The following is a 20,678-nucleotide window of genomic DNA, read 5'->3' on the forward strand; positions in this document are numbered from 1 at the left end:
AAATTGATAACATTTACCAGAATTGCAGGCAAAAATGCCTAGAAAGAAGACACCGTTAACTCAAATCTTAAAGTAAAATCTCCCTTGTCCACATCATTGCAGTTATAAAGGGCAAGGCATTCCAAGAAGTGATGGATACTCAGTTTTGTTGCACATTTATAATTAAATCCACAGCAAAGCTTCAGATGTGGCCCATTAAGCTATAATAGACTTGTCATGGATGTAATTTACTATAAAGTGGGATTTGGAAGGAAGGATTTGGTATGGTCACCACAATGCTGTGTTAGGATACAGCTGGCAAGCAACAGGAGGTGGAAATCTCAGCCTTTTGAGCCAGGTGGGCCTGCATTTTATATTCTGGGACTGCCACTTGCTAATTTTAAGATCTGAGGCAAGTCAGTCATAGCATATGAATCTGTTTCTTTAGATAGAGTGATGGTACTTATAGTCATTGTTTTATAGGATTTTGGGGAGTGTGAAATGACAACAAATGTAAAATACTTAAAACGATACTTAAAGTAAAACTCAACAAGAAGACCTGTTTGGGGAGTAGAGAAGTACCACCAAGCAAATCATTATGAAAGAACTATGTCTTCATAGGCCTAACATTATAAGCTATCATCACAAAAATACAAAAGAAGATCCCTTTATATTTTGATTTACTTCTTAGAATTATGGAATATTAAAAAAATAAAAACTCTAATAACTCTACTCTCAATCTAGAGAAGGGCACAACTGAGTAACTGGTAAATAGCATAATTTTCACCTTTGTTTTTTTACTTTCTTTACAAAAAAATGTTTCATCATTCATCAGTGTAGCCCTTGAAATCCCTATCACAGCACTTTGACAGAATAGATATTAATAATTTTCTGAACTGAATGGAATCTCTCTAGAATCTAAGTCTTTACTCAGAGATTTTACCTTCTCATCTGCTGGTCTAGTGTGACTGCCTGGCTGGGCTCCAGTACCATCAATGATGGCTCTGGTCTCGGTCATGTTTGGAAAGGACTCATTGTATTAGGCCTTTAAAAAGGTAACTAGTCACCAAATATTCTGTTTATACATTCATGTGGTTTTCAGCAATAGCATTTGTCTCCTTGAAATGATTTAGAACTGATTGCTTTAGAGTGTTATTGGGTAACAAACAACTCCTTAATATTAGTAATAGAAATATATTCTATCTCAATTTAACAAGTTTAATAAAATTTATTAAGTATATGTTGATAATGGATATGAAATAGTTTTTTCCCTTTGCCTAAACTATTATCTTATTTCCTTATGTTAAATTATTGCCAAAAACTATTTCCAGAAAATTATTTCCTTGAAATAATTATTTGTATAACTGCTAGCACACTATGATGATTAGAGTCTTATAATAATATTGAGAGTGATATTTTTCCTGCATATTATAAATCACATTATATCAAATTTATAAATAGGTATTCCCAAACTAAAAAAGAAATAAATGTTTCATATACATTCATAAGAACAGTCCTAAATTGCCTAAGTTTTTGACAAATGTAAAATAATTAGGGACCAGTGGATTCTGACATATTCCACTAGCATATGCATTCAGGTGATTCCTATGGATCCATAATTATCCTAGGATGAGCCGTAAGGGTAAGCTGTAAGAGCTGTAAACTAAGCATTGTAAACTCAACAAAACTACTTTTCTAAGATGAGGCTGAATAAAGGCATTTGCATTCCATAAAAAATCTGAGAGCGTTTACCTTGAATCAACTCTAAATCTAAACAAACTGACTTAAAACAAGTTCTAAAGGATGTGTTTCGAGAAGAATGAGATTCATTCATTCAATAAATATATACTGACCCAGGCACGCTTAAGGGAATACCTCAGTGAACAGAACAGAGGAGAAAATCTTACCCTCATGGAGCTTATATTTTAGTAGCCAAAGTCACAAACCAACATGAATAACTAAATATATATGGTATGTTCGGTAGTAGTAGTAGTAGTAGTAGTAGTAGTAGTAGTAGTAGTAGTATGCTGTTAACCCTTTACTAACTGGTTCTTGGGTGGGGGGGAGCCTGCATCTGTGCGTTTGCCAATTTCTGTCATATAAATGCTTTCTCCATGCCAAATTCCAACTGCTGGCTATGTCACGGGGAAGAGACACACAATTGTTCTGGTGAGCCTGTGTGAGGTCCTGGGGAGCACACCAGTGATGATCGTAAGTGCTAGGGAGAAAAATTAGCAGGAAAAGATAGGGAGGTTTGGGAGTTGGCATTTTAAAAAGAATGGTCAGAGAATACTTCACTGAGAAAGTAATATTTGAGTAAAGAACTGAAGGAAGGGAGAAAGCGAGCCATGCACCAATTTTTGAGGAATTTTAGGCAGAAAGAACAGCGAGTGCAAAACTGCTAAGCAGGAGGTTACAGAGGTTACAGCAGAGAGAGAGGCTATAAAAGGTTGGGAGAATTTAGCTTTTAGTGTTAAGACTAGAAGTCAGTGGAGGATTTTGAACAGAAGGACATGATCTAAATTCTATGATAATGGTCTCATTTTGGCTTCTCTGCTGAAAAGGAATAGGCCAAACTAATAAAAACTTCCATGGTAGTAAAAATAATAATGTCTAAAATCTGGGATTAAGCAACATCAACAATATAGTTAATGTCCAAAACAAGCAAGAATGGCTTGTTGGCCAGAGGAGAGTGGGCATAATTGGAGATAAAGTACTTTGCACTTTTTGACTGAGGTGTGAAGATACTGATTAATATTAGCACTGGTTTAGAACATATGTTTAAATTTCTGGAGGAACTAAGAGAAGAACAGAAATAAAATATATACATTTCAAGCCAGGAGTGGGTAGAACAAAGAAAGAAACTTGATAATAAAGGCAATAAAAAACAGAGGAGAAAAAGAAACAGAACAAGTGGGACAAATAGAAAGCAGAAAATAAGATAGCTCAAATTAATATACACATTGATAGCCAAATCAAGTGTATGTAGATTGATCTTGTTAACTAAAAGACAAATACTGACAATGTAGATAAAAAGAAAATTGACAAGTTGTTTTTAAAACTAATTTATAATGTAAAGACACAGAGAGAAGAGAGAACAAATATGAAGAGGAGATAATGTATAATTTTCAAATAGTAACCCCCCAAAATCTGTCAGCTTTAAAGTCACCATAGAATGACAAAATATTAAATTAATGCATAAATATCATGTAAATATAAATGTGTATATATATTTAAATAAGATAGCTTTAAATTATATAAGGTGATAATTGACAGAAACACAAGGAAATATTTACAATGCACTATCAGAGTTGAATTAAACACACTTCCTTTGGTAACATCAAGTATTACACCCTGTTCCTTCCCCTGCCTCCACAAAAATATGAGAACAGTAAGAACACAGGAGATTTGAACAACGCAGTTAACAAGGTTGAAGTAATAGATATAATTTAACTGGAGAATATTTGTTTTTGTCAAGTACACAAGCACTATTATATCCAATAAAGTGATTCCGGCAAATTTAAAATATTTTTAGTTTCAAGAAGACAACAGGCTTTTAGACCAAATTGTAATTAGAATGAAAATCAGCAAACAAAAGAAAGAAACATCAGAGAAAAAGGAAAGGAATTAGAGAAATATGAGAGTCAGGGAGAGGGGGGGATTGGTGTTGTGTAGGTTTTGACATCCATTCAGAGCTATAATAAATAGTGAACTATCGGGAGAAATTTTTGTTTCCTTTCTATTTTTACATATGACAGGATAATTGATTGCTGTAGCCTACCCCAACCCTCCCTCCAGACATTTAGTATGTTAAATTCTTTTTCAACGACTTTATGAGGCCTCTGGCTTTCCTTTGGCTGGGGTAAGGAATATTCTTATGAGAGTGAAGTCAGACAGCATAGAGATCACCTTTACACTCCAATTACAGCCTCCAGGGGTCGGCCCCTAGCAACACTGAGAAGTCAGCCAAGTCTGTCTTCTGAGCCTGATACCACTTATTTCTCAGACCTTTATGGCTCTTCTTACTTCTATTTTCAGCACTTTCTTTTCCCTAGGCACTCTGGGATCTTTAGTTACTGAGGAAAATAATGATAAAGTCACTGATGACATCGTATTAAAGATTTAAGAACTTCCCTCTCTTAAGGCCACTTTTAGTAGATTTTTTAAGGGCCGATCTACCACAGCCAAATTAAGGATGGACACCTACAGAGACTAGCGGAAAAGACTGGGGGTACCGTGGAGGTAGAAAGGGGTGCTGAGAACCTCCAATCTATAATCTGCTACAGGCACCTCTAGTGTGCTGATATGCCTCATTTTCTCATGGATGTTAGAAAGTTTGTCAAAAAGACAACGTGTGCCTACCTTAAAAGGAGGAGGCTGAAACACAAGAGGAAGAGAGTGCTATATACATCTTTGATTTGTTGAGAGTATAGCTGCAGAGTGTTCAGTAAAACTTTGAAAGGCCCCCTTCCCTCTTCTACTTCACAGCTGTCTTAGGGGTGAAATGTTATAGGATATGCTCTAAATCTAAAGGTATCATGGATCTTGGGCCAAGAGTGAATTCACTCTTCCAAGGCAGAATGTGAATTGTTAATGTTCACTTGGTCACGCTGTGCTTTCATCTATAGCTTTAAAATGCTTTTATGGTAGAAACATCTATTTATACACCACTTTCCATCACCAAAACCCTTTCTGTACACTTGGTCTCAGGAAGTCTAAGGACAGGGCCTAGAACAAGAACAACTAGGAATATCACAAAACGAGTCCATGGTGAATTTTAGACAAGTCTTGTCCACACAGTTCATTTTTAAAAAAATGTTTTCCCAATGTTTTATTTATTTTTGAGAGAGGGAGAGGGGGAGAGAGAGAGAGAGAGAGAGAGAGAGAGAGAGCGAGCATGAGCAGGGAAGAGTCAGAAAGAAAGGGAGATACAAAATCTGAAGACAGGCTCCAGGCTCTGAGCTAGCTGTCAGCACAGAGCCCGATGTGGGGCTTCAACCCATGAACCATGAGATCATGACCTGAGCCAAAGCTGGACGCTCAACCAACTGAGCCATCCAGGCACCCTTTGTCCACACAGTTCAATAAGACACACACACACCCACACCCACCCACACACACACACACACACACACACACACACCCTTTTTCTGACTTCAGTGGGACTGAAATTAGTACTGACACTTTTAAAGAACATAGTAATTATCTAAACTATATGTTCCTTCATTCTTTAAGGGCTATGCCTTGGAGCTTATAAATTCTGCAACTAATAAGCACAACACCTTAGGTCTCCATTTTTTTTCTTCCTCATGGAGAGTTATATATTTTGTGCCATTTCAGTTTCTTATGTCACTTTGAGGCTCTTTATCAAGTACTCGTAATAGTTGGCAGCAAAATAGGTAAAGACTGATATTGTATTGCTAATTCTAACTTTCCAATTAAATGAGGAAACACATTTTGTTTTTGGTTACACATAAAGAAAAAATAATACTTTTGAAATGATTAGTATAATAATTAAAATGTATATGCTATGCCCCATCCTGCTAATTTTGCAGGAAACATTCAACGTCACCTTTAATTTTCTCAGATTCCTTTCAATTTTCCTAATAATTTAAACAGGGAAAATAGAATATTCTTCATAAGTGGTAATAATTCAATAAAAGAACTTGATTAAAAATATTTCTAGTAGTTACATACTTTCAGTTACCATATCCACGACCTTTTCCCAGATCACATGCTCTTTGATCTCTCTTCAGAGAAAAGAAGGTCCGGTGAAGTCTCCCTTACCCGAGTTGGTTAGGGAGGCCTGTCAGCCCAGTTTGCCTGGGACTCAGTTTTAACACTGAATGCTCTCACTCTAGGGAAACCACGATGGTTGGTCACCCTAACTCCAGTTCACCCTCCAGCTGACTTCTCTTCTCGCCCTCACATCAAAATTTCTCCTCTGAGTATTCTACACTCTCTCTCTGCCATCTCTTAACTCTCTAATTTACTCCTGAACTTCCTGCAACTATGCCTCTGCCTCGATGGCTGCATTCCCCTGGAGTTTGCCAGAGTCTCGAACAACCTTCATCTTTTACCACCTCACCTCAGTGGCAACTGCTGCTGGACTTTATACTGCTGATCATACCCTCCTTGAAATTTTCTATCCCCAAGGCCTATGTACTAGTCCGCCTTATTCATGGGGGAAATATTCCAAAACCAACAGTGGATGCCTTAGATTGTAGATAGTACCAAAGCCTATGTATGGTTTTTCATATACATACACCCCTATGATGAAATCTAATTTAGGCAAGAAAAAGATTAACAATAATACAGTAGAATAATTATAATATACTGTAATACAAGTTATGTGAATGTGGTTTCTCTCAAAATATCTTACTATACTGTCCTCACCATTCTAGTGATGGTGTGAGATGACTAAATGCCTAGTGATGAGATGAAGTGAGGTGAACGACATAGGCATTGTGATATATGTTAGCCCACTATTGGCCTCACGACCTTGAGTCAGGAGGATCATCTGATTCCCGACCATGGATGACTGCTGGTATCTGAAACTATGGAAAACAAAATCACAGGTAAAGGGGAGGACTACTGTACAACATCATGGCTTCTTAGTCTCTGATGCTGTTCTTTTTCACTCTTATTAATGACATAATCTCTGCTTGTTTCCTTAAAGATGATTTTTCTTAAGATTCTATACTCAGGCTTCTTCCATTATTATCCTATAAACCCTTTCCCTGGTTGATCTCACATGCTTTCATGCGTTGAGCCATTCCCTCGATAGAAAGTATACTTGCTATCCAGACTTCTCTTGTGAGCCAACTACTGCTAAACATCTGTACCTGTGTATCTCCGATGCACTTCAATAATTTAACATTTTTAATAGGGCATCTAATTACCTTCACTATGATCTTCTTGCTCTCTCCTCTGTGTTGTTGGAATAACCAACTATAATTCACCTATGCTAACAATTTTAATGTTACCCTTGATTATATTCTCTTTCATCTCCACTGATCCCATTAGTAAGTTGTTCAGTTTTCTCTTAAATAGTTCTTAAATTGGTCCTTCTCTCTCCATTCTTTATCATTTCCCAGTTTTAAGAAATTTCCTTTTGCCTGAAATACCACTGCTGCAGCCTCCCAAATCATTATATTGCTCTAGCCTTGCCTTCAAACTCTGCCCTGCTTAATAGCACTTAATAGTTTCAGATACATAGCACATAGTATAGTGTTTCCCACAGCATTACTTATATAAACCCATGTAGACACCTTTCCTATTGTATTTACCACAAGCAAACTATTACCTGCTTATCAGCACCCACCCCACCCCTACGACTGTAAACTTCTTAAGAGAGGAGTCATGATTTATTTACCTTTGTATCTCTACTGTGTGCCTCTGTCCCTGGCATACGGTATGGCTCAAACAGTTACTGAGCAGGTAGATGATCAACCCAATCACCAACTATGTGCTTTCTGGGCTTTATTACTATCCTTCCCTCACCCTCTCTTCCAAAGGAATGTGGTGGCTATGGCTTATGATTCTATCTGCATATTATCAAAAATACTTCACATGTAGTACATGCTTAATAACTAGTTACAGGATGAATAAATGAAAGAGAAAGAAAGAAGGAAAGAATGAGAAAGCAAACGTTTAGACTCTCAGGGTAACTGCATACAATGAATTAGTGTTTTGACGCTCAATCACAGATATAATTTAGAAGTAGTTTAAAAGTCCAAATAATTCTAAATATACTTTCTGTTAAGCCTTCAGATTGGTTAGAAAATATATTCCTATCTAAATGAGCAATTCATTAAATATTTTATACACGCTGAATTCTTATTAAATGTGTTCAATTGTAATGTGTTTAATTTTTTATACCCCTTAAAAATGGCTTAACCTTGAAAGCACTGAAGGCGTTTTATATTTTGTATAACTTTAGAGGAGATAATAGGGTTTGCATATAAACCTCAGAGATTTATCTAGCACATTTTTAAATGGCATTAACAACATGTCTTGCCAGTTTTAAAGAATTATACTTCAGAAGTAAAACATTAAAAACATTTTTATCATAATATTTTGAAATGAAAAAATTGGAAGAGAATTATATACTGTTTGTAATTTTCAGGTGCATAATGTTTAAACTACCAACTTGGTTTTAATTTAGCAACAATTCTCAAAGTATATTTTGTAAGATTTATTGAAAACCTAAGTACAACTTCTTTATTAATTCATTTTTACTGAGTTAAAAAGAAGAGTATAAAATATTGTAAAGAAATATGGACTTTTTTCTTTTCAGTTTTCACACACTCTTGTAACATTTAATGGTCCTTCTGGTATTCTTAGCTCATTTAACTAGTGTGATGAACATTACTATTATTTGCCAGATGTACAGTGTCTATAGAAAAGAATGCAGTTTTCAAGATTTTTTTCCACTGGATTTAGTCCTTTGTATTTTACCAGAAGGTCAAAGCTGTACAGAATAAAAAAATATATATCAAAATCTCTCCTTTCACTTTTATGAGAAATCGTTATGCAGTCTAAGGAAGATAGAAACCTATAGTATTTTGAATTGGAAAGAAAGATAAGTGTAGATCATTTTAATTTTGAATTTCATTAATATTAAACAACTAGTTGTTTATGTAACACAATTAATTCACAATGATCAACTATCTTCAAATAAATGTTTTCTACTTAAGGGCGACAGTTTGATACAATTAGAAATTGAATAGCATTTAAATGCAGCATAATGGGCTTCATATATGTACTAAAAGTGTTCAATGAATTCTGAACCTTGATTTAAATCCTTATGTTTATATATGAATAAGTAAGTTTGTATATTCATAGCCCTCCATATTTAGTAGTGCTGATTTTCAGTTTCAAAAAAATAATAAGAGAAAATGAGTTGCACATTTGACTTCCAAAAATATCTGAACTTGCTACTTATGAGATCTTTAATTCTTGAAAATTTGTGGGAGTATTTATTTTCATTAAAACAAATTCACTTTGATTTCATATTTAAATGAACTAAAATCTTAGTAAGAGTTTTCTAAGGTAGATAGTTTCTGGAAAGTTAATTAAACAAGTTGGTTTCTACTCTAGTTTTACGTACACATGGAAAAACACTTCGGGATCCTGCCACATCCAGGCCTTCAGCACAGCCTTCACTTTTCTTGATTCAGAGAGAAATAGCCCTGTATCTCATATAAAGCTGAGGGAAGCCAATTCATCCCAGTTTGCCTAAGACTTTCCAATAAAATGAAAATCCCACATCCTGGGAAATCCCTTAGCTCCCAGAAAAACTGAGACAGCGGGTAAACCTTCTGAGAGATGACCTAAGCGTTGAAACTTTGAGATAAAAAGCCTTACCTTAACATCATTGGTGTTCATTCTTGTTCCCTCCTTTCCCACAAAAATATCATCAATATCCACAAGAATATACCTGTCCAAGGACAGTGTCAGTCTCTTTCCTGACAAGAAGGAGACAGCGTCTATGAAGATGAGCTTGTGCAACCAAAAATTCAAATTGTTGCCAAAAAAAACTCTTTGAATTCCATCGTGAAGCCCCAAGTCATGTATGACAGTGGCATAAAAAGCACCTTTAGAGATGGGAGGAGAAAGGTTTTCTGGGGTCTTTACTTTGGCAAATATTACTGGTTGGTAGGCTGAGTGATTAATCTGGAACACTGTCCAGTCAGTTCCAGGTAAAGAACCTTTTTCAAGTTTGGAAGATTTGGTCACACGAAGCAATGGAGAATGGGGATTAATACAACAATCTGTTACTGCAAGGTTTCCATATATGGAAAAAGGGAAACCTTTCAACTGAAAGCTCTGTGGGCTCTTCTCACTAGTTTTGTGGAATCCAATGACACCCACACCATATTCCACACAGTATTTATCTAAAAGGCTTCGGTTCCAAGAATCCATGTTTATATACTTTAATATATTCTCATAAATAATTAGAATATATTTGCCTTTAGTTTTTTCTATAAGTGCTGGGAGATCCCCCTTTCCAGGAGCAATTTCAATGTGATACTGGAATCTACTGGATTCTAGAATCATAATTATGTCTTGACCAAGCGATGAGTATTGGCTTTCCACAAACACCAGGACTGTGGGGTCTGTCTTCGGGGCATCGGAAATCTTCATTGTCTTGACTTCCATGAGCCTGTGTGATGGGTGCTGGAAGTCCCCACAGTCTACTTCTGACATCAGCTCAGAGGGTTCATTTTCCTGTTTGTAGCCACTGTACAGGTAATATGCAGAAATAATAATGCTCACCATACAAAATGTGGCAAGCAGAATAACGGTCCTTTGAAAGTGTCTGTGAAGCTTCATGATAAAACTCATGCTGGATATGCTTTCCTCAGACTGTTCCAATAGAAGCACCATAAAAAAGGAGAAAAGATGGTGCTCATCTACTTTTCCAGTCTCCGATAGTTTATGTCACCATTGCAGCACATTTGTATCACTTGAGCGGGACTCACAGAAAATATAGTCTGAAAAGCAAAATAAAATAGAGTATCATACATTCATTCTGCAGCATTAAATGAGCAAGTTTTTGTCCTCTGATTGGCACAAGTGGCAAGCTGTTAGGCAGATGAGCTGGTGTGTGGTCTGTAGGAAAACCTCTTTTTCTTTCTCCCAGATCTGGATGAGGACATGGAAGTGACAGAAACAGGAAAAGGGCTCCATTGAACACAGTATCTCTATCCTTTGGGACAACAAGATTTAACATTGGGCTAACAAGAAATTTCCTTTTACTCACTGAGCTTTGCATCAAACTCTGTAACATATAACTAAGACCACAAAGAGGTCACTGGAGCCACATACTGTCATGTCATGCAATGCACACACAGGGCGAATATGTTTACATATACTGAAAATTCAAAGAAGTTTGGACATATTTCATTAAGTGCTACCATTAAGACACTAGATTCTGCTTTGTGGAAAAGAGCTCAGTAATTACATGAAAAAATTACTATACAAGTGTAAAAATCAATGAAAATAACTAAAACTTCATGAAATACCTTTGTCATGCTATAATTTCAAATCTCTTTTAAGTCTTACTAATCTTAGACTAATTTAGTAGATTTTGAAAAACAACAAGAAATAAAAATGAGTGATTCTTACAGCAGAAGCGTATTAGAGTCTTATGGTCCTGGAAATATCATAGATACAAAAAAAATAAGAAAGATATTATCCATAAGGCAAGCTGAAAGGGTTCAATGCACTTCTACTTCTTATTAATTGTGTCACGTTGGCCCCAGTACCTTATAAGTAAAATGATAAGGTTAGAATAAATGATCTGAAATACAGAGAACAAACTGAAGGTTGATGGGGGCGGGGGAGGGGGAAAGTGGGTGATGGGAATTGAGGAGGGCACTTGTTGGCATGAACACTGGGTGTTGTATGGAAGCCAGTTTGACAATAGATTTTATTAAAGAAAGAAAGAAAAAAAAAGAATAAATGATCACCAAGAACATTCTGGCTCTAAGATCCTGTGATATCACCCATGAAATTAGCAATGAACAATACTTTGAATAATATATGTTTATCTTTATGAATAATACATTCTGTAGTATAACTGTAGGATGTTTATAGGATAAACAGGATGCTTATAAATAGGATATCTATCCTGTAAATTATATATTGTAATTATTCAAAATATGTTTAGGGCATCTATATCATTCATTCAAATATTTATGGGCTATCTTTCTATTTAAAACATAAATGTCAACATAGTGAATTTTTAAAAATGGTTCAAATTACAGAAACAGTGACTAGCATGACAATAATATATGGTTGCTAATTAGAGACAAATGACTGTAATGAGATAAGAAAAGAGACCATGGCAAGTGGGGAAGTCTGCAGTGCTCCAGGGGGACATAAGATTTGGGCAGAGCCTTGAAGGAAGAGGGTAATAAAGGAAACTTCATAGAGGCAGAAGTGAGTACAGCTTTGGGCAAGGAATACTGATGAGGAATGGAAGGCAATAGTATCAAATACCTAAAAATAAATTTTACAGAGTATAGGTAACTCAGATTATGGAGAGATTTGATAGCACAGAAATTCATGGTTGAGAAACCCACATGGAACCATTATACTTTCCTGATTGAGAGAATAACATGATAAGGGTGAGATTTTTCAGGAAAATGAACTAACCAATACCTGGAAGATATCCTAGAGCACTGTCAGAGTCAAGTTGGCAAGACAGTGCAGGCTCATTTCTCATAATGCAGTCATAAACTGTTAGTGATCATAGGTCAGGGAGAACGTGAGAAGGGACAAGTCTGAGGGACACTGCAAAGAAAGAAGGAAGAGAACTTGGTGCTCCATGTGTGTTTACAGTCCACCACCACTCTCCCAAGTAAAACTCCATCAGGTGATCTGGCATGCTTGAAAACACGCCTAATATAAAAGATAACATGTTCTTTTAAACATCCTAGTAGAAAAAAAAATCCTAGTAGAGATGTAAGTATAATTTAAGTAGATCCAAATTACTAGGACAGCTAAGAGTTTCCATTGGAATTGTAGTTCTTTCATTTTGAAAAGTAACTGCACTTTAAAAGTTATGTACATACTTATGAATAATATAATATTACCAAGTATAACAGCAGTATTCAAAGTCTCACATCTTTCTATGCCTCTGTTTCAATTTTAGTTGTGAAGTGTTTTTGACTAGATACAAAACATATTACCACATTTTGCATTTCAGATAGCAGTGTTTCATAGTTTGTTCTTATTATCAGAAGTGAAAAGTATGTACCTCAATTAATCTTACCTGTGATGAGGCAAAGTGGTGAGGAATATTTGCTCTCAGTATTTAGGATGGATATTGGGGACCTATCAAAGCTACCTTCTCGATTAGCAGATATGAAATACTGAAAGACATCTCTTTTCCATTAAACTCTTCAAGTTTTCTCCTGAAGCCAAGAGTATTCCAATGTATGTCTCTGAGGGTAGGATTTGGTGTAAGATATTTATTTTTTCATACTTTTTAAAACAAATACTTATTTATTGTAGGAAAAATTAGTAGGGCACGTAGACAAAAATTAAACTCCTTTGTGTTCTCAGCACCCCAAAGCTGCCATCAACATCCTGCCTTTATTTTGCTTTGTTTTTACAAGAAGTTGGATCCTTTCTTGTGTGACCCATGGATCTGAGTTTGAACCTTGGCCGCATTCCTTTTTTTTATGGTTTATTATCAACTTGGTTTGAGATATTTAAATGGATACATTAAGATTCCTTCAAACCTTTTTTGACAGAATATCTCTCTTTGCTGTGGCCAAATTTAGTCTCAGATATAGTCTCTTAAAAGATACTTTCCTACTGCAAACTCACCCAGTAAGTCTGTTAGCTCTGTATTTCTGTTAGCTCTGAAAATCTCAGAATGACTGCACTGTTGCTGTCATTCCTTTTGCACGGGCTGGCACCGTAGCAGCTTCTCCTGAGCTCCTCACTTGTGGGGCATCACTGGGAAGACAGGTACATGTGGAAAACCTAGCTCCTCCACACAGTTCCCAGGTGCAGCTGACCTTCCAAACTTGGTAAGACCAGCAGTACATGTGGCCATTGCAGAAGTGATATCTTCTTTGTAATTCTTGACAAGTATCATAATTAAAATTTTGTTTAAAGTCAGTCTCCCTTGTCGAACTGTTGATTCTAAGAGAATCGAGATAAGGTCTCTCCTGTTTATCAGTGAGCCCCTAGTGCCAGAAACAGGGGAAGCTCCCAATGACTGTTTGTGGAATCAGTTGAATACAAGGCCATAGTAAACTTACAGGTTAATTTGACACTTCTACTTTATTCTAATGTCATACTTTATTTTTAAGATTATATATGTAAAAAATATTACTATTGATATGATTATAATTATCTATACATTAGCTGGATTTAATGTCTTTTTTAATTAAAACTAAGAAAATATCATCAGACCATCTGAAATAGCATAAAAAAGCCACTATGGGGGTCACTTGGGTGGCTCAGTCAGTTGAGCGTCTGAGTTTGGCTCGGGTCACGATCTCATGGGTTCGTGGGTTTGAGCCCTGTGTTGGGCTCTGTGCTGGCAGCTCAGAGCCTGGTGCCTGCTTCAGATTCTGTGTCTCCCTTTCTCTCTGCCCCTCCCCCACTCATGCTCTGTTTCTGTCTCAATAATAAATAAATGTAAAAACTTTTTTAAAAAGCCACTATTGTAGATATTAGATCTGAACCCACCCAAAGATACCTATCAATTGGTTATTCTGCAATCAGTCATTGGGAACTTGTTGAACACCCACTTTGGGCCAAGTGCTGTGTTAGATGCAGGAGACACCACAACAGTAATATTAAGAATTATTCTTGTCTGCAGAAGCATGGTCTCCATTTGGGGAAATGATTTGTGAAAAAGCAGCCAACACTGTGCTGCATATACTAGGTAGTGATTTATGCTGTACAGACTATATTTGTTACAAGATTCAAACCAAAGAGCAAGAGAGATTAATGAAATTTAGGAAAGCAGTTTCTAAGAGTCATGGTGCCTGAGGGGGGCATGGCTTGATGGGCAAGATCTGGATATGAAGATGGGATGCACAGTCTCAGGAAAAATACCTGGGACAGGTGTGCCTGGCTGGCTCATCAGTGGAGCATGGGACTCAATATTGGGGTCGTGAGTTCAAGCTCCACATTGGGCTTAAATACCTGGCAAGGCTGGGGCACCTGGGTGGCTCAGTTGGTTAAGTGTCCAACTTCAGTCAGGTCATGATCTCGCACTTCATGGGTTCAAGCCTCGTGTCAGGCTTCATGTTAACAGTGCAGAGCTGCTTGGGATTCTCTTGCATGCACACTCTCTCTCTCTCTGTCCCTCCCCAACTTGTGCATGCCCTCTAACATATATATACATATATACATTTATATATATATGTATATATGTATGTGTGTATATATATATGTGTATATATACACATATATAAATACACTTTAAAATACTTAAATAAATAAACTTAAAAAAATACCTGGCAAGGTTGAAGAAATGAAATGATTACAATGTTTACCTGAGAGGGAGTGAGACTCTAATAAGATACTATGTGTTGAGGTGAAGACAGAAATATTTCATTCAGGGACTCCTGCAGATTAATGAATGTACTTAGAAATGATTGTGAAGCACAAAAGTGTTGACTTAGAAACAGACAGCACTAGATGTGTCTGAACAGAAAAGAGACAATAAAAACTATGTTTAGAGGTGATTAGTATAGCAGTGGCGACCAGAATGGACAGACAGCAGTCAAATGAACAGAGAGTATATGCTACATTGTACAGAATGAAGAATGAGGTGGAGTCAAGACCCCTGGCTAAGGGGCTGCTGCACAATGCAAATGGGGAGCTGTGCACGTCCCCGTCAGGAGGAATGAAAATAAAGAGATGTGGGAGAAAAAGACAAAAGAGAATTATTGATAAATTATGGTTGGGGGAGTAGGGAGGCCCAGAGACTAGAAGAATAAAAGTACTGGTAATAGAAACACAAAAGCGAAGAGTGGAAATTGGCATGAGTAATGATGTGCAGCTAAAGTTCAGACAGGTGACTGAATGATGCACAGGGAGAGACAGCAAATCACAATGTCCTATAAAATAGTTGAATGTTGGCAAATAAAAAAGACAAGGAAATGCCTGAAATTAATGGGTCATAGGCAAATCTGGATATGCTACACAAGTTTAATTCCTAAGAAAAGCTTTTCCTGACCAACTCTACCCCTTCTCCTTTAGACCAGATCCCCAGATTATGTAATCTAATTATAATGACTTTTTATTTGAGGTCTTTACCACAACTCTAAATATTGTTAGCAACATTGTTTGCTTATTGTCTCTTTCTTGTTAGACTGAAATTTCCAAGGGTATAGGGGTTGTGTCGTTCACAGTCATCTTTCAAACAAGAAACAGGATAACAACATTTTTAAAGGCCAACAGGAGCAACAAATGCTTCAGTATAGTGATGATTGTATTCTTGAAGTGCTCTCACAGAAACACATTGGAAATTACAGACTTTTGCATGGTCTGAAAGGGTTCCCTGAATGACTAAAGAATAGGCACACCAGCTTGCATGTCAGAAAGTTTCCATGGACACAACTGTCTTTATTACAAGTGCAGAGCTGACCATCGTGGTTGCTTTGGGATACCTATTCAACTTACGATGAGGAATATACTGACTGACCAAGGAAATGTAAATTAAATCTAGGAAATGAACACACCATTTAGACAGGTACTTTGGAATAGTCAGAGCAGATACAAGAAAGCTGTAAGGTTGCGCTGGTTATAAACATCACCACTTCATCAGGATTTCCTATAAAGCACACCGAAGGAAATCACATCATATGGAAAGGTAGAATTAACAACAAAAACACGGCTTAAGTAGTGAACACTACTACATGCCAACATGGTGTTGGGCCCTTTAAGAGCTAAGTAACCTGTCCAAGACACCGCCACTCATAGAGGTTGAACTGAGACTGGAACTCGACATCCTGCAGTGAAGATGCCATACACCTGGGAAAGCACTCGTGGCATGCATTGCTCGTGCTGGGTACATGTGGCAAATGGATACTGAGGTGCTGCAGGTTCTGCATATGAAAATGAGGATACTTGAGGAACTATAAATAGGGTTCTAATGAGAATTATGAGATAAACTATAAAAAGCTCTTCGAAGAGTATCAGACACATAGAATCGATTGTTACCCGTGGTGGTGGTGGTGGTGGTGGTGGTGGTGGTGATGATGATGATGATATAAATAGCATAGGAAATAGGAAATACCCTGAAGGTGGCCAATAAAAATTCACTAAGAATTTTAAAGGGACAGCTACAAGCCTTCCAGTGTAGGCAGAGTTGTGGGAGGTTATAGGAAGTCTACCTTTGATGCAGGAAGCCAAAGTTAGATGGGCCTCAGAACAGAGGAAGAGGCTCAGAGGCATAGCCCAGCATCATGTCCATCCTTGGGCTTCTTCTCATTCCTCCCAATGACCCCAGATGAATTCACCCACTCAATGGTTTTTCCTGCCATTCTGTGCTCCAATAAATTACAAATGTTTAATTAAAAGTCCACCCTCCTTCCTCTGAGCTCTAGGATTGCAAGTTGAACTATCAACTTGGTATGATAACAACAGCAATTCGCAGTATCTGTGTTCTTTCTCATTATATGCCAACCCCTGTTTAGCTGTACTGGAATCATGTCACAAGAAAACTCAACCGACCTAAAATTGGATTTATGATCTACTGTCTAAAACCATCTTCATCTTCCCACAACCAAGAGGTGGCTCATCCTTGACACCTTTTCCCTCACCTCTGCTCATCTAAATAAACTCAAGTCATTTCCATTTCCCAAAACTCACATTGCCTCTTCAGTACACGTCTCTCCTTTTCTAGGCAAAGTTCCTCTCACTTGAACTACTGCAACAGCTAGCCTCATCATAAATACGCTTGGCTCCTTTATACTTTTCTGTGTCTATCATCAAAGCACAAATCTGATTGATTCTTCCTAGTAGAAAATGTATCTATGACTGCCTTTTTCACTTCCTGATTAAAATTCAAATTTCTATACATTCCTTACAAGACACTGTGAGGAATGCTTCCCACTCTTACCTCTCAGGCCTGATTCAAGGGTGTGCTCCCCTCTAAGTTCCAAGTAAATTGATCCTCTTTCAGTTCCCCAAAAGAGACAGCCTCTTTTCTGACTCAGCATCTTCTCACATGCTGTTCTCTTTGTCTAGAAAATTTCTTCCATTTCTTCATCTGGCTCCCTCCTCTAGAGCCTATGGTTCTAAACAAAAATGTTCCCACCTCACAAAAGCCTCCTTGATTCCCCAGATCTGTTGTCTCCCTTTTTACACCCTCTCACATCACCATCTAGTTGACCTCTGCAGCACATCCCATAGTTATAATTAGTCATGTGTGACTGTGTGTCATTTCTCTGTAGATTGGATGCATCTGTAAGCACCTGTCCTGATCACCTCTATATTCTTGATATCAATACAGCGATTGAAGTAAGAACATCCCACTGAATTGTTAAATGAGTGAGAAAAGAGCCTGTACTATATTTTACAAATAGCAGCTGCATTCACAAACTAGAATAGTCATTAAGTCCAACCATCTTCCATGAATGGATACCTCCATCAATCACATTGACCTCAAACAGGTGATAATATAAACACTGTAAATGGCAGTGACCACTTTGTCCACAGCCATAAAACAGGCACATCCAGAATATACCTTTCACTGAGTACTACTCAAATACTATTTTTCCCATTCTGATATTTTTCAGAATTCAGCATAGCTAGGATTATTTTGCAATGCATCTGGTTTTAAAAAGGAAAACATCTGTTTTCCACCAAGGAAGCATTAGGCATTATTTATCAAAAGGCAGAGGGAGCAATTATTTTTTTGGAATTATAAGCAATTCCATATACATACTGAAGAACTGAATCTACTCACACATACATTTTGCAAAATATTACAATATCTGCACGGTGACACACCTATTTGTCACTCTGTAACCTATCCTTCCTCTTCCACTAACACCCACCATCATCCCAAAGTAAAAATCAATTTCTACATGAAATAGAATCATGTTGAAGTTGGCAGTACAAGAAATGTGAGAAAAAGATTGCCATCTGGAAAATGAGTATTAATAACTGAAGAACTTCAGGTTCTAACATAAATGAAAGATATTTAAAAGATCTTGACAACATTCTCCTTTCACAAAATTAACTGTATTTTATAGTGTTGAAAAATGCATTGGGAGGCCTCAAACACATTACATGAATTTGCTAAAAGTAATTTAGTGGTATTAAAAATTGACAAAGAACATGCTCTTCTCTGGGAAAAAAATGTGTGAAATTGTGTCATGTTAATTGAACCCTGCTGTGGTAGGCAAGGCAGATGCTGATTTGCGTGGAGTACAACCAAGAATACACTGTCTCTAGAACTGTGGTTTTTCTTTAGGATGGAGAGGCAAAGAGCTGCACTTGAAGGCATTAGTTTTGTTTGCTACATTAAATGGAAAAATGCTTTTCTATTGCCGTTTTCCCTCTGTCTTTGTATTTAGAAGTTATGAGGTAAAGAATACTTTTTGTTCACCTCTCTCAGTGCTCTGCCGTTCAGTGAGACAACACAAGAAAAGTTCCCCACTATTGCTTGCTGTTTGTTCTGTCTGTATGACTTAAAGGAGAAAATGTCTCCCAAATCCCCTTAAATTGAGCTACAATTTATGCAGCAATGTATGCCTAATCACAGGGCATTATGACTACTGCCGATGCAACTTTCAAGATCTAATACAACCTCTGTCATTTTTATTCTTCTTCAGAGTCATGGGAACAGGAGTAGTAACTAAATCTCACCTTGTTTGCCTGCACCATAAGATGTAAAGTTACAGATGAGTTTTTGGCTATATTTTAGGGTGGGTTATATGAACTGAAGAAGCAAAGGCAGCCAATCTGCAGAGAGGATAATGCAAAGAGCAGAGAAAAGCAATGAAGAAATATGAGGGAGACCTAGGGAGTCTGAGGTTCTGATTCTATTACTCTCTATCCTATGGAGGCATCAACAAAGAAGTCAGATAAATTCTTTGTTACCTCAGGCATCTTTTAGAACAGGTGACATTCAATCCAATTGGGGTATCATAGGAGAAGAAAGAAATCACCTAAACTGGACCATCTATACTTCATTAGGGAAGGGACCACCTGTAATGGTCTTGGGCACTGGCTTAAGCCTAACACAATAATAGGTGCCAAGTAAATATCTCTTGAATGAATAAATGATCATTTCGTATGTAGGCGTATGTAAGGGCAGAAGTAGCAGAAATGATGGAATTGCCTCTGTCATATCAAGAGGCATACCAAGCACAAATACTTGAAAACATGGAGATAATATAATATAGTGATTAAAGGCATGTGCACTGGAGCCAGACTCACACTGAATCCCATTTTTACTATTTATTAGGATACGATCTTAGAAAGGTAACCTTTTGTGAAGATTACATGAGCTAAAAAATTAATGTGAGTGCTTAAAACAGTACCTGGTACAAAGTAACAATTTTACCAGTGTTAACTGTTACTCAAAAAAGTTTCATATCTATTATCAAATATCTAAACAACAGTACTAATCAACAAGTTTTGTATTATTCTCTAATTTTTTTCATGTCTATTTGTTCTCTCTTTCAGAACAATTTTCACAGTGTTGGACAACAAAGAAGATAGAAAAGGATCTCTGAGAACATCAGGTCCAGGTAAGAGACCAAGGACCAGAGCTAGCAAGGGGGGGTTATCCAAGCGTCTATCTCTCATGGCAGAACCAGACCTAGAACTTATATGGAGCTTCACGTTATTCTCAAACATTGTAACCAAAGGAAAACAAAACTGAAAATGAATACCCATCATTGAGATGCTAAAATGTTTTGGTATAGCACTTTAATGTTTGATTTGTAAGCTCATGTTTGGCAATAGGTAATCAAGAGTTATAGCCCTCAGGAGGCACCTGGGTGGCTCAGTCAGTTAAGCATTGGACTTCGGCTCAGGTCGTGATCTTGCCATTCCTGAGTTCGAGCCCCATGCAGGCTTTGTGCTGACAGCTCAGAGCCTGGAGCCTGCTCTGGATTCTGTGTCTCATTCTCTCTCTGCCCCTCCCCTGCTCTCTCTCTCTCTCTCTCTCTCTCTCTCTCTCAAAGATAAATAAACACTAA

At 37.2% G+C, this 20,678-nt stretch overlaps 1 protein-coding gene across 1 annotated transcript in view; it reads right to left on the reverse strand.

Moving 5' to 3' along the window:
* NDST3 (N-deacetylase and N-sulfotransferase 3) overlaps positions 1-10,440 on the reverse strand; it is a 162,694-nt gene extending 152,254 nt beyond the window's left edge. The window contains 1 exon segment of the mRNA XM_029941596.1: positions 9,349-10,440. Coding sequence (XP_029797456.1) covers positions 9,349-10,371 — 1,023 coding nt within the window. The 5' untranslated portion in view covers positions 10,372-10,440.
* Positions 10,441-20,678: the final 10,238 nt, after the last annotated feature.

The sequence above is a fragment of the Suricata suricatta genome, chromosome 1, assembly GCF_006229205.1.
Source record: "Suricata suricatta isolate VVHF042 chromosome 1, meerkat_22Aug2017_6uvM2_HiC, whole genome shotgun sequence".
In the NCBI taxonomy this organism is placed as follows: Eukaryota; Metazoa; Chordata; class Mammalia; order Carnivora; family Herpestidae; genus Suricata; species Suricata suricatta.